General features: G+C 45.1%; 2 protein-coding genes across 4 annotated transcripts in view; one reads left to right on the top strand and one right to left on the bottom strand.

The window, feature by feature from the left end:
* The first annotated feature begins 437 nt into the window (after positions 1-437).
* On the top strand, positions 438-6,288 carry MAP1LC3A (microtubule associated protein 1 light chain 3 alpha). The gene is made up of 4 exons (XM_001371379.5): positions 438-3,766; positions 4,520-4,575; positions 4,661-4,767; positions 5,450-6,288. Exons 1-4 carry the CDS (start codon positions 3,727-3,729, stop codon positions 5,610-5,612), a joined length of 366 nt encoding a protein of 121 aa, XP_001371416.1. The 5' UTR covers positions 438-3,726; the 3' UTR covers positions 5,613-6,288.
* A 956-nt stretch (positions 6,289-7,244) lies between these two features.
* Positions 7,245-15,296, bottom strand: part of PIGU (phosphatidylinositol glycan anchor biosynthesis class U) — a 104,528-nt gene continuing 96,476 nt past the window's right edge. For all 3 annotated transcript variants that reach the window (XM_056811774.1, XM_056811776.1, XM_056811775.1), the window contains one exon: positions 7,245-8,012. In XM_056811774.1, coding sequence (XP_056667752.1) covers positions 7,899-8,012 — 114 coding nt within the window. In that variant the 3' untranslated portion in view covers positions 7,245-7,898. The remainder of the gene's footprint in view (positions 8,013-15,296) is intronic.

The raw sequence follows: 15,296 nt of genomic DNA on the forward strand, positions 1-15,296 counted from the left end.
TTCTCATAGGATTTGAAGGAGACACAAACACTCTTCAGACAGATAGGTCCTGTCAGCAATCCACCTCTACCTTTCAGCCACTCCCAGGAACCCAGGGGGAATTCAGAATCCCATTGGGCATTGCTCTTGTTATGTATGGCACGGAGGCCAACCAGGTTCCACATGCCCAGAGTAGGGCAGAGGAGGAGGGTCCTTCGAGGGACTTGGGAATTGACCCAAAGGGACAGCCCGAGGACTAGGAAGGAATTCTACAGAAGAAGCGTATTCAGTTGGATATTCAATTCGGAGGAAGACTGAGCAGAGACCTTTACATGAGCATTTCTTCTGCCTTTTCCATGTGTAGGGAAATGAGGAGAGAAAGAAAATTAACTGATTGTTTTGAGGACCTTGGAGTTTCTCTACAATAAAAAGATTCCTTTGTGTCTGTGAGATGCCATTGACCAATTAAAGGGTAATTCACTGAGAGGTTCCTGTGGAAGGCAATGTTGCATCATGGCAAGGAATCTAGGAGGGAAACTTGGATTCAAGTCTGGCTTCTGATAATATACAATCCAACCATGGGCCCCTGTGCAGATCACTTGGCCTGTGACACCGAATGTTACCGAGATGCTGAGTATTTGGTCCTGGCCAAGAGCAACCTACAGTTGTAAAGTCAGTGGTGCAGACCACTGGGTGCGGGGGCACACAAAGAAAATGAAGACTCGTGGAACTTGGAGAGGAGTGTGGAGGTGTGTGTGGCTCACTGAAGGCCTGGGGAAAAGGTAGCATTTGAGTTGAACTTGCAAGAAAATTTCAGGCAGTGGAGAGGGGCATTCTGGGTCTGATAGAAACCTAAAGGTGTAGGCTGACCCCTGAGGGTAAAGGTCCTTAAATTCTTGGCAGGCTGAGGATTTGGGATTTTTTTTTCCCCAGGGCAGCAGGGAGCTCTTGAAGACTTATGAGCCTAGGAAGAGAAATAATCCACCTTAGAGGGTTGGGCAGGAAGAGACCAAGGGGACCACGTATGATATTTTGTAGAGAAAGTGGTTTTGGGCTTTTTCTAAAGATTTTCAGCAACAAGACTTACTATTAAAGAGTTACCCTTTTTACCAGAGAACTACTTTTTCTGGAACAGCCTATTTTCTCTGGCCCTGAAAGGTCACATGAAATAAGGTGTTTACGTAGCATGAGAGTGTAAATACCACCTTTGGCTAGCACCTGGCATGTGAGTGCCAGCACCAACTCCCTCTGCATCAGGTGTGGCACAAGTAGAGCAGGGGTATCATGCCCCAGCACTGGACAGCATAGGACTTTGATAGCCTCTCAAACCCATTCCTGGCATCTCCAACTGCCTCAATCCTTTGTCTCCCCAACTGGGATATCTTAGCTCAAACACCTGTAGCCTGAATGTAGGAGAGATTTCGTTGGCACCTCCTTGACTCGGTCCCAGCCTTCTCTCCTCCTCCACTGAAAAGGGGTTACAGCTCCTTTTTAAATTCCGTCTAGGAAATGAGGCCCTGCCTCAGGTGAGAACATGGGCCCAGCACCCAAGCTGCCCAAGCCACCCAGGGACGGCGAGAGGCCTTACAATGTAGGCTTTTTCATCCCTGGGTCTCAAATTAAGAGATGCAGCTGGCCTTTGGGTGCCGGTAAAAACCCTGGTTCAAATTGCTTCTTTCAAATCTTTTGCCTTTATTCTGGTTCACTTTTTGCAGACACCCTTTGTTACTTCTCCCCTGATAAGTAGAAACAATTCAGTTTGTCAGCCCACTGAGGCACTAAACAGCAGCCAATGCTGGCATCCCTACCAGAAGCTAGAAGAGGAAGCCACCCAACAAAACACTAGAACCCTAAAAGGGTTCTTTTATTTTTTTGACTTAATTTGTCAATTTAGAACATTATTCCTTGGTTACAAGAATCATGTTATTTCCCTCCCTCCCCTCTTCCCCAGCCTTCCTGTATTTTATTGGGTATTACATGTGTCCTTGATCAGAACCCATTTCCATGTTGTTGGTGTTTGCACTAGGATGTTCCTTTAGAGTCGACATCCCCCAGTTGTATCTCCTCGACCCATGTAGTCAAGCAGTTGCTTTTCAGTGTTTTTACTCCCAGTTTTTCCTCTGAATGTGGATAGTGTTCTTTCTCGTAGATACCTCCAAGTTGAAAAGGGTTCTTTTACAGAAGAGTCCAAACCTCATGGGACTGGAACTCAGGATTCCTGAGTGCCAAAATTCTGCAGTGTAAAGCTGTTTGCTGGTAATATTCTTCCTCTCCTAGCCATGCCTCCTCTAGGGTCACACTGCTAGGAAGTGTGCTAGATTTGAACCCAGGACCTCCAGTCTGGCTCTCAGTCTACTGAGCTACCCAACTCCACTAAGCATTTTCAGAGGAATACTGAGAACACATTTTCCTTTCTAAATTTCCAAGACCACCCAGTTTTGAGCAAAGCAAGAAGAAGAGTTGAAGGAGTGCCTGCTGGGTGAGGTAGAGGAGAATTAATCATCAACCTGTCCTAGACAGCAGCTTCTCTGGCCTCTGTCCCTCAGCCCTTTGGAGATTCAGAAACTGCTTGGTAGCCTTTCCTCTGGAACCATATGGCATTTAAACAAGCCCCAATTGTGAACATTTTATATTTAGAACATTTTTCTGTCAAACAGCAACACTTGAAAATCATCTCTTTCCCTCCCTCTTCCTGTCACGGATGCTGCCAAAGGGTTCATAAGTATTGAAGAATCGCTGAAGGAAGTGAGATAGGGGGCTGTGGGTGACATGATTCAGGTGAGAGGTCGTTCTGTAAACCGGAGCAATAAACACTAATAGGATTAATAAACACCGTTGCCTCGGAATTCCGAACCTAGTCCAACCCCTTTATTTTAAAGGTGGGGAAACTGAGGCCCAGGAAAGTCCTGTGACTCGCCCAACTTGCGTTGGACTTGAGGTATATTGGAAAGGCCCGGAACCCTGCTCTGCCACTGACGAGTCACCGTGTGCCCTAGGGCGAGGCCCTGGCATCTCGGGCTCTGCTTCCTCCGCTGGACTAAACGGGCTCCAAGGGCCCTCTACATCTGTCGCTGGAGAGACCTGGACGATTCCCTGGATTTGGGTCCTTTCATCGAATCCAGGATTATCTCTTCGAGAGGGAAAAAGGAGTGGGACTCCTAGGGGACAGCGGGAGTCGCTGGGCAAGGGGGGGAACGAAGGGACTCAGCTTCCAGGGTCTGGGCTGTATATCCCCGCCGCCTGCCCTACGTCGTGGGGGCTGAAAGCACACCTCTGACTTCAAGTCTTAGTCCACACAACTGTGGGCCCCGCGCATGTGCAAGGCTGGGAATGTGGGCTTCGAGCTACGACCCGCGGGGGCGGGGCTTGTGAGTCGGAGATGTGCTGCTACCGGTTGTCGTGACAACAACCAGGCAAGGGGCGTCTCCTTGTACTCTCCTGAACCCCGCCTCCTCAGTTGTCCATTCCCGGCCTGAGCCGCCTTTGCGTCACGGGGTTGGTGGGTGGATGGGGTGGCTTTTCTGTCGGCCCAATGGCAGGGCAGGGCTAGCCTCCCCTTTAAGGAATGTTGTGAAGTGACGTCACCGAACCGAGTTACCTTCTCCTCCGGGCCGCAGAAGCTCGGTTTTGAGAACCAGAGCGAACCCGAGCACGCACGAGCGAGCCTGGAGCAGCAGCAGCGGCAACACTCGGATTCCTGACCCTGAACTTCCCACCCCACCCCTGCCCGACCTAGGCCCCGGCACGATGCCCTCCGACCGGCCCTTCAAGCAGCGACGGAGCTTCGGTGAGGCCGAGGAGGGGTGGGATGAAGGTGGGGGGCTGGGAGGATTGGACAGGGCCCCTGCCATCCCGGGACCTGCAGTGTTGGGAAGCCCACGACTGACGACGTTATGGGCACGCGTAGCGTCACGCAGAGCCCTCCAAGGTCCGAGAGCAGGAGGGCAATCTTGATGTGGCCCCCACCTATATTGCGGGAGCCCGGGGCTGAGCGAGGGGCGTCCTTCCGGACTCTCCCTCCCTCCCCCACTCTGGCTCTGCCCTTTAAGGGGCGTGGGGGGGAGGAGACAGCCGAAACCCCTCCCCCGCAGCCTGGCCTGTTTACTCCCTGTGTCCAGGGCGGGTGGAGGAGGGAGCTGGCTTTGCGCCAGAGAACCGGAGCAGTGTCCGAGGGGCCTCGGGGATCCCCATCCCTCCCTTAGCCAGGCAAGGGAAACCTTGGACCCCTACCTAGATGGCCTGTGTCTGTGCTTAGGGTTTGGGAGCAGGGGCAAAAAGTCTCTTTGGGTCTGCGGCTCTGGGTTCTGGGCGCGGATCCCGGCCCGAGGGATGGGGGCGGGGGCTCGTGGGCGAAGGGACTTCCCCGGGCCGGTCGGGAGTGAAGCCTGGGGGTGGATGGTGTGGGTGACCGTCCGGGTCACCACGGAAGCCTCCTATTTGTTTACATTCCGGGCTCCCAGGGGGAGCTTCCGGAAGCAGCAGCTGCTTCGGTGAGGGCGGGTCTCCTGGGCTCGAGCCTCCCTGCCACCTCTCTTCCCAGCCGACAGATGCAAGGAAGTCCAGCAGATCCGGGAGCAGCACCCCAGTAAGATCCCGGTGAGTGCTGAGGTCTGGGCCACCCCCAAATGCCTGTGGCTCCTGCCCTGCACCAGCCTCCTCTTACCCATCCTTCCTCTCCCAGGTGATTATTGAGCGATACAAAGGGGAAAAACAGCTGCCGGTCCTGGACAAGACCAAGTTCCTAGTCCCTGACCATGTCAACATGAGTGAATTAGTGAAGATCATCCGGTGAGTGAGCCACCCGCCCACCTCCCATTGGCCTAGGCCAGCCAGGCTGACCCCGGGCTTGCTCTGATGTAGGACAGTGCAACCATGTAAGCTAAAGCCATATCAGACTTTATTAATAGAGGCAGTCTGGGACCAGATGGGTGGGGACAGGAAGTGTCTGTTGTTCTCTGGTCTGGTCAGCTGACATCTATCTAGAACACCGCATTCAGTTCTGGGACCTCATTTAAGGAGGGTTATTGACAAACTGGAACTGGAATGGAATTAGAATTCATGCTTTGTGAGGATTACTTAAAGGAAGGGAGTTTGTTTAGCCTATAAAAGTTAGGGAGGACATGACAGCTATCTTCAAGTCTTTGAAGAACTGTCATGTGTGATTTGGCCTTTAGAAGGTGGAAATCAGGAGGTTGGAGTGAGGGTGTGGAAGGCAGTTTGTTGGCTCAATATAAACATTCTACAAACAAAATCCATCCTCTGAGTGGCAGGCCTGCCTGGGCACTCAAATAGAGGGGAGGAAGGATGACTCCTTCTTGAAGATATTGTCAAGGGGATTCCTACACAGGAAAAGGGGTTGGACTAAAGCTCAAAAATTCCTTCCAGTTCAAGTGTCAGAGCCCAGAGTGGGGAACTGGGAACCTTGTTGCCCTTCTAATGGACTAATCCCATCCCCCTCTCCCCCATGCAGCCGCAGACTCCAACTGAATCCCACTCAGGCCTTCTTCCTCCTGGTAAACCAGCATAGCATGGTCAGTGTCTCCACACCCATCTCAGAGATCTATGAGCAGGAGAAGGATGAAGATGGCTTCCTCTACATGGTTTATGCCTCCCAAGAGACCTTTGGCTTCTAAACAAAAAGGGGCATGGAGTATCCTGGCCCTGGGGAAAGATAGTAGCTGGGGAGGTGACAGCCAGGTCCCCAATTCCAGAACTATAAAGCTCCTGTAACTACCCCCTCTCTGGGCCCCTTTCCCAGGACCCAAAGTAGGGGTAGTTGGCTTAGATCAATGCCAAACGAAGGACTTTGCCCACCCAGGGCTGGAGAGAGAATAGAGGACATCCTGTGTCAACAATGAATTTTCATCTATCCCAATTCTGTGCACATATCAACTCTCGGTGCTACCCCCAGATGCGAGAGCCCTGGGGGCCGCTGTCTGTCTGTGTGTCTGTGGTCGGGGGATGAGAATATGTATATATAAATATATGGCAGGCCCCTCCCAGTTCTGAAGGTGGCCCTTGTTGAAAGTGGGAGGAGGAGAGGAGAAGGTGGGCACTTGTGGCCTTGGCCCTGCCTTGGCTCTGGTTTTTTTTTTGTTTTTTTTTTTTAGGCTCCTGTCCCTCCCATCTTTATTGCATGCAGTTTGGACCCATCCTGTGCTGGCAGCCACTCCAAGGACTGAGCTTTCCCTTGCGACCACAACTCTGCCTGCTGTTCCCTCCATGTTATGTACCACAATGTCCTGGAGCACCAGTCTATTTGAGCTATCATTACTCTATATAAATAAAGAGAAATTCAAGTTCTACCCAGCCCCAGGCCAGTGTTCCCCTCTCTGCCTCTGTAGTAGCTCAGCCTGGAACTTGTAGACACCACATGTAGACAAGATGTTGGGCCCTTTACCCTCTCCAGAGCTACAGGCAGTAAGTGACTGAGCTTACCTTCCTGACCTCAGATGAAATAATTCTCCCCCAACCTCCCTCTCTATCCCCAGCATCCCTCAAGCTGGTTTCCATGTGTGTCTTCTGCTACTAAGGTCAGGAAACTTGATCTTTTTTTTTTTTTGAGACATATGGAAGAGCATTTACATGTCCAAATATATGCCCTTCAAAGGGGATCCTGGTTGCTGCTCCAAGACAAGACTCCTCAGTGCCACAAGAGAAATCCTATCTCATTAGCTCAGAGCCAGCACTCGTGGTTACCCTCAAACAGGCTCTTCTAACTCCTCCAGTAATCAGGCTTAGCTTTGATGGGTCTCTAGATCCCAAAGCGCCTTTCACAAGGGCATCTAGTATGTGGGGCATAAGCAACTACCCTGGACAGTAGACAAGGCCTGGCTAAGATAGATGTGCCCATGGACATAAACATTCAGTTATAAATTTTAAGTCCTACATGTACATAAGGTGCCAATTCTTCACCTCAACCTCAAAGAGAAAAGGGGGATGGTGAGGGAGAAGCGAAGTTGACATGAAAGGCCTTTTCTAGTCACTCCCCCATAGGCCCTGAGCCTCTGGAATCTTTTCCCCACACTTAGCCCTGGGGTCCTGGGCTCTGTGGCACAATAGCCCAAGTCTAGGTAACTCGGTGGGAACCTGCAATTAATGGGGTTAACAGAAGGACCTCAATTCCAGGGCCAAGGGCAGAAGAGGCCTTTTGGATACAGACATCAGAAACCAGGTCTGTACTTCAATGTGAACACCTGCCTCTGTCCCTGCTCCCCAGCTTAGCCAACCCCCACCCCCCTTTTCATCTCCACAAATAACCAATATTCACTATGAAAAAGACATTTATTCAGCATCAACAACACACCAAGGCTCTGCCTGATTTGTAGGTTCACAGGGAAAGGGGTGGTCCAGGCTCAAGGGCAAGGGAAGGGGATGTAGGAATAGATTTGGACCTGGGAGAAAAAAGGATGGGAAGGGGATATAGGAATACTTTGGCCTGGGAGAATAAAGACCAGGGACGACTTGTATCTTGCTGAAGTGGACATGGGATAATGTACAGAAAGCAAGGGAGACAAAGGGTTTAGGGTTTGGGGGGAGTAATGGGGGAAGGACCTGCTGAAACCATGATTTCCAGAGAGAAGAGACAAAACTCACCCAAGGCCTTCCACTGCTCCCCAAGGAGGAGCTGCCCAAGGCAGGCCCAGCCACTTCCCAATCAGGGACTTCATCCTCCATGCTGAAGGCTTCACTTCCCAAAGGGGCCTTTGTTGATAGCTGTTCTCTTGTTTTGTGTTCTGAGGATCCAGGTCTGAATAGTCGAAGGCATCATGAGCTCCCCTGACTTCTAAACCTAGCCTTCCCCAAAGTGGGGCCAAGATGAAGGGAGAGGGGTCGGGGCGCAGCAGCCCAGTCCGCCCCCAATTCCCCCAACTTGATCTCAGAGGAGTCCATCTCCAGTCAGGCCAGCCGGCCCCCCACTATTTGAGCACCAGCATGGCCTCAGTCCCATCCTGGCGCTTCAGGTGGAGGCCGTGAGTGAGGTAGTACTCTCGCCGCAGGAAGGCGTAGAAGTAATCTGAGATGAACAGGATCTGGGGGGGGGGGGGGGGGGGAGGAGACAATGAGAAGATTCATACACTTTCCAAATCCCACCCTTTCTGGTGCCTCTCATAACATTATGGCCCCTCATCTCCAGAGCTGCTACTATAGGGGAGGGCCTAAATGCACCCCAAATCACAGTCTGTTATAGGGCTGGAGATCTGGGAAAGAATGGAGTGATTGGATCAAGCACAATAAGGGAGGGAAATAATGTAATTATTGTAACCAAGGAATAATGTTCTAAATTGCCTAATTGAGTTTGACACAAGGTTTGGAAGGCAAGAAATAGCATTTGTTTCTCCAGTTTTAAGGTTTACCAAAAAATCCTCCTTGCAACAGCTTGTTGAGTCAGATAGTACAAGTATTATAGCCCCATTTTTATGGATAAAGAAATTGAGAAGTTCAGTGAAAAGTTCAGTTAAAGAGACCCCAAGGGACACATATCTAGGAAGTGGGGAGGCGGAGTCAAGATGGTGGCCTAGAAGGAACAGAAGTTCAGACCTCTGAATACCCTTCCTTACCGATCACAAACACAGGAACTATATGAACACAACTACAAAACACTCTCCACACAATTAAAACTAGATCTAAACAATTGGAAAAACATTGACTGCTCATGGGTGGGATGAGCTAACATAATAAAAATGACAATCCTACCCAAATTAATTTACTTATTTGGTGCCATACCCATTGAACTACCAAAATTTTTTTTGTACTGAATTAGGAAAAAACATAACAAAGTTCATTTGGAAGAACAAAAGATCAAGGATATCCAGGGAAATCATGAAAAAAAAATGCAAAGGAAGGAGGACTTGCAGTCCCAGATCTCAAACTATACTATAAAGCAATGGCTATCAAAACAATTTGGTACTGGCTAAGAGATAGAAAGGAGGATCAATGGAATAGACTTGGGGTAAATGACCTCAGCAAGACAGTCTATGGTAAGCCCAAAGATCTCAGTTTTAGGGACCAAAACCCACTATTTGAGAAAAACTGCTGGGAAAATTGGAAGACAGTATGGGAGAGATGAGGTTTGGATTAACGTCTCACACCCTACACCAAGATAAACTCAGAATGGGTGAATGAACTGAATATAAAGAAGGAAACTATGAGCAAAGTAGGTGAACACAGAATAGTATACTTGTCAGATCTTTGGGAAAGGAAAGACTTTAAAACCAAGGAAGAGCTATTAAAAAATCACAAAATGTAAAATCAATAATTTTGATTACATCAAATTTGAAAGGTTTTGTACAAACAAAACTAATGCATCCAAAATTAGAAGGGACGCAACAAATTGGGAAACAGTTTTCATTACAAAAACCTCTGACAAAGGTCTGATTACTCAAATTTATAAAGAGCTGTACAAAAAGTTTATAAAGAGTTGTACAAAAAATCAAGCCATTCTCCAATTGATAAATGGGCAAGGGACATGAATAGGCAATTTTCAGTTAAAGAAATCAAAACTATTAATAAGCACATGAAAAAGTGTTCTAAATCTCTGATAATCAGAGAGATGCAAATCAGAACAACTCTGAGGTACCACCTCATACTTAGCACATTGGCTAACATGACAGCAAAGGAAAGCAATGAATGCTGGAGGGGATGTGGCAAAGTTGGGACATTAATACACTGCTGGTGGAGTTGTGAATTGATCCAACCATTCTGGAGGGCAATTTGGAACTATGCCCAAAGGGCTTTAAAAGACTGTCTGCCCTTTGATCCAGCCATAGCACTGCTGGGTTTGTACCCCAAAGAGATAATAAGGAAAAAAACATGTACAAAAATATTCATAGCTGCACTCTTTGTGGTGGCAAAAAATTGGAAAATGAGAGGATGCCCTTCAATTGGGGAATGGCTGAACAAATTGTGGTATATGTTGGTGATGGAATACTATTGTGCTCAAGGAATAATAAAGTGGAGGAATTCCATGTGAACTAGAACAACCTATAGGAAGTGATGCAGAGTGAGAGGAGCAGAACCAGGAGAACATTGTACAGAGACTGACACACTGTGGTACAATCGAATATAATGGACTTCTCCATTAGTGGCAATGCCTGAACAACTTGGAGGAATCTACAAGTAAAACCACTATCCACATTCAGAAAAACACTGTGGGAGTAAAAACACCGAAGAAAAACAACTGCTTGAATACATGGGTCGAAGGGATATGGTTGGGGATGTAGACTCTAAATGAACATCCAAGTGAAAACATCAACAACACGGAAATAGGTTCTGATCAAGGACACAAGTATAACCCAATGAAATTGCGTGTTGGCTGTGAGAAGAGTGAGTAGAGAGGAGGGAGGGAAATAATGTGATTATTGTAACCAAGGAATAATGTTCTAAATTGCCTAAATAAATTAATTCAAATGGAAAAAAAGAGAGACCCCAAGGTCTCTGCTATTAAATGGTAGGACCAGGTCTTAAAATTTAGATATCCTGATTCCAACATCATTCTACTCTTTTGACTACAGCTACTAGAAAAAAAAGTTGCCTTATCCTGGGAAGATTGTCAAAGCAGAAGCCAAAAAGAAAGCTGTGGTGGGGGCAGGAAAGTTAGTGGTTAACATTTCCCTTAGAGATCATGTTGAGACATCTTGATCTGATTGAATGGAGTGCCTGCCATTCATTTTCCCAGAAGGGAAAAACAAGTGGAAGGCAAATAAGAGACTGTAGCCTGGTCCTGTGCTATAGTTTTACGGCTCTGACATCCACTCCCTTCATCTCAGAACTCTGCCACCACTCTTTACTGATCCCTCCATCTAACACCTTCAGGTCAGCTCTCAGTACAGGAGATGCTGTCCCTCAGCTATCAGGGAGTCAGAGGAAATTCTCCCAGGGAATTTTCTCAATAAGTAGCAAAACCATGACTAGGCCCTAAATGTCCTAATTCCTCAGCCCAGTGCCCACTGCAATGCTTGGCTATGATTCAAATTCATTACTACACCCTGCCCCCCCACTCCACTCCACCCCAAAATATCTGGCTGTCTGTGTACATTTTGCCATAACTGGATTATTATTAGGGAATTATTACTCCCTAACCTGAGAGAAAAGTTGTGAGTACCATTAAAAAAAAAGGAAAAAAAAATAAGGGGTAGATGGGGCAGCTGGGTAGCTCAGTGGATAGAGAGCCAGGCCTGGAGATGGGAAATCCTGGATTCAAATCTGACCTCAGGCACTTCCTAGCTGTGTGACAACACAAGTTCTTTAAACCCTAATCACCTAGCTCTTCCCACTCTTCTGCCTTGCAAATTATACTTAAAGACTCTAAGTATAAGGTAAGGGTTTTGTTTTCTTTTTTCAAATGGTAGAGGAAGATGGAGGCTGACTAGAGCTGGGAAAGACTCAGCAATCTCAGCCTCTAGGAAAAAAATATGGACTCAAGCGCAAATGTGAACAGTTTCTCAGGCCCACTGGGAAGATAGAATAAGGCAGAAAGTTGGTCATGAAATCAGACATATGGCCATAGTGGTGTGGTAAAGCGAAACCTTGCCCAGAATAGCCAGTTTTGTCCCTGAAAATCTACTCTTTCTGGTTTTCCCCATTCCCTCCTCCTTTGGCCCCTTTGTCCTAAAGAGGTCAAAAGGAAGTTGATGCTTTAGTTTCTGAGAAAATAGATCTGCTTCAGCTGTGATTCAAGCCCATTAGCTGGCGGTCTCATTACTATGAAGGGACAGTGAAGTGAGCAAAAAAATGGGCAAAGGTTTTCCCTTTAGGCAGTGCACTGGACTAGGGCTAAGGCTGGAAAAAGCAACAGAATGAAAAGGATGGCTGGGATTCTACTACTGACTTTCAGAAGAAACAGTTCCTCGCTCCTCTCTCCAGACATGCCACACGTTGGCCCCAACAGAGGCTTCCCTGGGAGACAGTCTGACTAGCAGGTGGTACTAAAAGTAAAGCTATGCACCCAGAATCATGACTGGCACTAAAGAGATAAATAAGATACAGTTCCTGCTGGCAGTCTTAAAAAGACACCTCCCTCAAAAGGAAGAAGGGGGGGGGGGGTTGTAGAAGATTCTCTGGTTAGATTTCATCAATCCCAGTAATTTCACTTGCCTGTTACTCCACACACACACACACACACAAAATAGCAAGATTCTGGCTATAAAAATGAACTGAATATGCTCCAGTATTTGTTGTATTCTCTGATTAAAATTTCATATTTTTATATTTAAAAGATCATAAACTTGAGGGCAGATTGACAAGCAAGGAGTCACAAAATTCATTTGGTCTTGTGATCCTGTATCTCCATTCCAAAAAACATAATGAAAGGAGAAAAAAATCTATCTGTATAAAATTATTCAAAACTGTCCTCCTAGAAACAATAAAAAAAAGATGAAACAACTTATATAACCAACAAATAACTGAATACATTATGGTATATTAGTGTAACAAATTCCCAGTTAAAGAATATGAACAAGTATTCAAAAGAAGAAATGCAATCTGACCACAAACATGAAAAATTTCCCCACATAGTTAAGAAACTGCAAAATTAAAAACCAAGATATAACCCCCACACTCATCAAATTAGCAAGGATGATTAAAGACAAAAATACTAAATGAAGTGAATCAAGGTGACAAATGAAAGGGTTTGAGGAACATAGACACACACTAAGACCCTAATGGTAGAACTTTTCTGAAAATCAATTTGGAATTACACAAAAAGAGTTACTACTGTTTATATTCCTTGACACATCAATCTCACTACTAAGTAAATACTCCAAGAAGGGATCAATGGCAAAAATAGAAGTCTTATATATAACAAAAATAGCTGTAGCAGGACTTTTTGTGTCAGCAAAAGACTGGAAACAAAGTAAGTAACCGTTGCCTGGAGAATGGTCAAACAAATGGGAAGATGAATGGAATGGAATATTATTTGCTACAAGAAACTACGAGAAATTCAGTCATACGAGGTTTATACAGACTAATGCAGAATGAAGAAATACGATCCAAGAGAAAATATACACTCATGTCTACCAGAACATTGATGAAAACGGTACAAAAAGCCAGGAACTAAGATCAGAGAAACAATAAATATTGGTTGCAGATGATGGATTTGTTGGTAAATAATTTTTTCTTCTTGGTAAAAAGATAAGTGATGTGAAATGTTACATACTCTAAAATGCATTATACTAGATAATTTTGATTTAAAGTATTTTAGTGGTATGAGTGAGAGTCAGTGTGTGTAATATGAGAAGATAGTCTAGGGAAGGAATTAATAGGTAGAGATGGGAGTATAAAAAACAAAATACAGAAGTGAAATATTTAATATAATGTACTAGAATATCATAGTGTCAAAAAGTGGGAAGAAATACAAAAAGATCTATAGGAAGGCAGAAAAAAATTAGAAGAACTAGTGTTGTACACATATGAACTCCAAATACATTTTGAAAAAGAAGGAAAGCTAAGCCAAAAGTGGTGGGATTTCAGAAAGGTCTGGAAGAGAATAAAGAACAAAACATCTCATTTCTTTGTCTGTTATTCATTAATTTTCTATGTCTGCTCTTATTGCTAAGGGATTTGGGTAAGATTTTGTTTTTGTATGTTTGATTTGGTATTGTTGACAGTTACTAAATTTCTAATAAAAAGTTTACATAGAAGATGAACTAAACATTTCCTATTTCTTTCATATAAAAGTTAAATTAAGTTGTTTTACTTATGTGTAGTCTTTGATTAGTTTTTAATCCTTACTTCAACTTTATAGGTCAATGATTCCCATCAGAAAAAAAAATTTTCCCACTCCAAACAGAAAAGCCATCTTTTTCTCTAAGAAAACTATTCTGTGGAGTTCAAGGAGAAGCTATATCTTCTTTCACATGTGAAATCACAAATGATGTTGGAACCATGTGCTATTATTAAGTTTGCAACCTCAGCCACAGGACTGGCAAATAGCTGGTTTCCTACAACTAAGAAACAGTTCCTGCTGGCTTCCCAGTCTGCAAGGCATTTCTTACAGCTGAGCTACTCCTATCTCTGTCATGTATGCACATGGTACTATACCTAATACACAGAGAATTTTTTCCTACAGAACAATGAACACTTCAAATTTTTTTAGAAAATCTTTCATTCAAGTATTTGTCCATCTTGTTTGATGATTCAGTATAACAAAAACATAATAGATGAACTTCATCCTGATGTCAACACAACTTTTTTTAAAAATATATTTTATTTGATCATTTCCAAGCATTATTCGTTAAAGACATAGATCATTTTCTTTTCCTCCCCCCACCCCCCATAGCCGACGCATAAGTCCACTGGGCATTAGATGTTTTCTTGATTTGAACCCATTGCTTTGTTGATAGTATTTGCATTAGAGTGTTCATTTAGAGTCTATCCTCTGTCATGTCCCCTCAACCTCTGTATTCAGGCAGTTGCTTTTTCTTGGTGTTTCCACTCCCATAGTTTATCCTTTGCTTATGAATAGTGTTTTTTTCTCCTGGATCCCTGCAAGTTGTTCAGGGACATTACACCGCCACTAATGGAGAAGTCCATTACGTTCGATTATACCACAGTGTATTAGTCTCTGTGTACAATGTTCTCCTGGTTCTGCTCCTCTCGCTCTGCATCACTTCCTGGAGGTTGTTCCAGTCTCCATGGAACTTCTCCACTTTATTATTCCTTTTTGCACAATAGTATTCCATCACCAACATATACCACAGTTTGTTCAGCCATTCCCCAATTGATGGGCATCCCCTCGTTTTCCAGTTTTTGGCCACCACAAAGAGCGCAGCTATGAATATTTTTGTACAAGTCTTTGTGTCCATTATCTCTTTGGGGTACAGACCCAGCAGTGCTATGGCTGGGTCAAAGGGTAGATATTCTTTTGTCGCCCTTTGGGCATAGTTCCAAATTGCCCTCCAGAATGTCAACACAATTTTAAAGGCAATCAGGGATCAATTTTTTAAGTATCTCAAAAATGAATCAAAAATTGGAAAAGATCAGATATTACCTTTTCCAAAAAGGGGAGCGGGGGGCAAACAAAAAGATACTGGTGTCTACTGGTCCTCATGCTTATCTTCCATTGTCAAATTTTTACAAGGAAGGTGTATGTATATGGCAAGGGTGTCAATAAAAATATGAGAAACACACAGGCTCATGGAGACAGGATTCTACAGAAGACAACAGAGAATTGACCTAGAGGGACAGAGAAAACATAACTTCTTTCTGTAATTGTTGGTGGATTTCAAAAAAGAAACTGACTCACAGCCAAAAACAGATAAAATGATGTCTTTCAAGAGGGTGTCTTCTAAACCACAGAATCCCAAAATCAGAAAGTT

The sequence above is a fragment of the Monodelphis domestica genome, chromosome 1 (genome assembly GCF_027887165.1).
Source record: "Monodelphis domestica isolate mMonDom1 chromosome 1, mMonDom1.pri, whole genome shotgun sequence".
NCBI lineage: Eukaryota > Metazoa > Chordata > Mammalia > Didelphimorphia > Didelphidae > Monodelphis > Monodelphis domestica.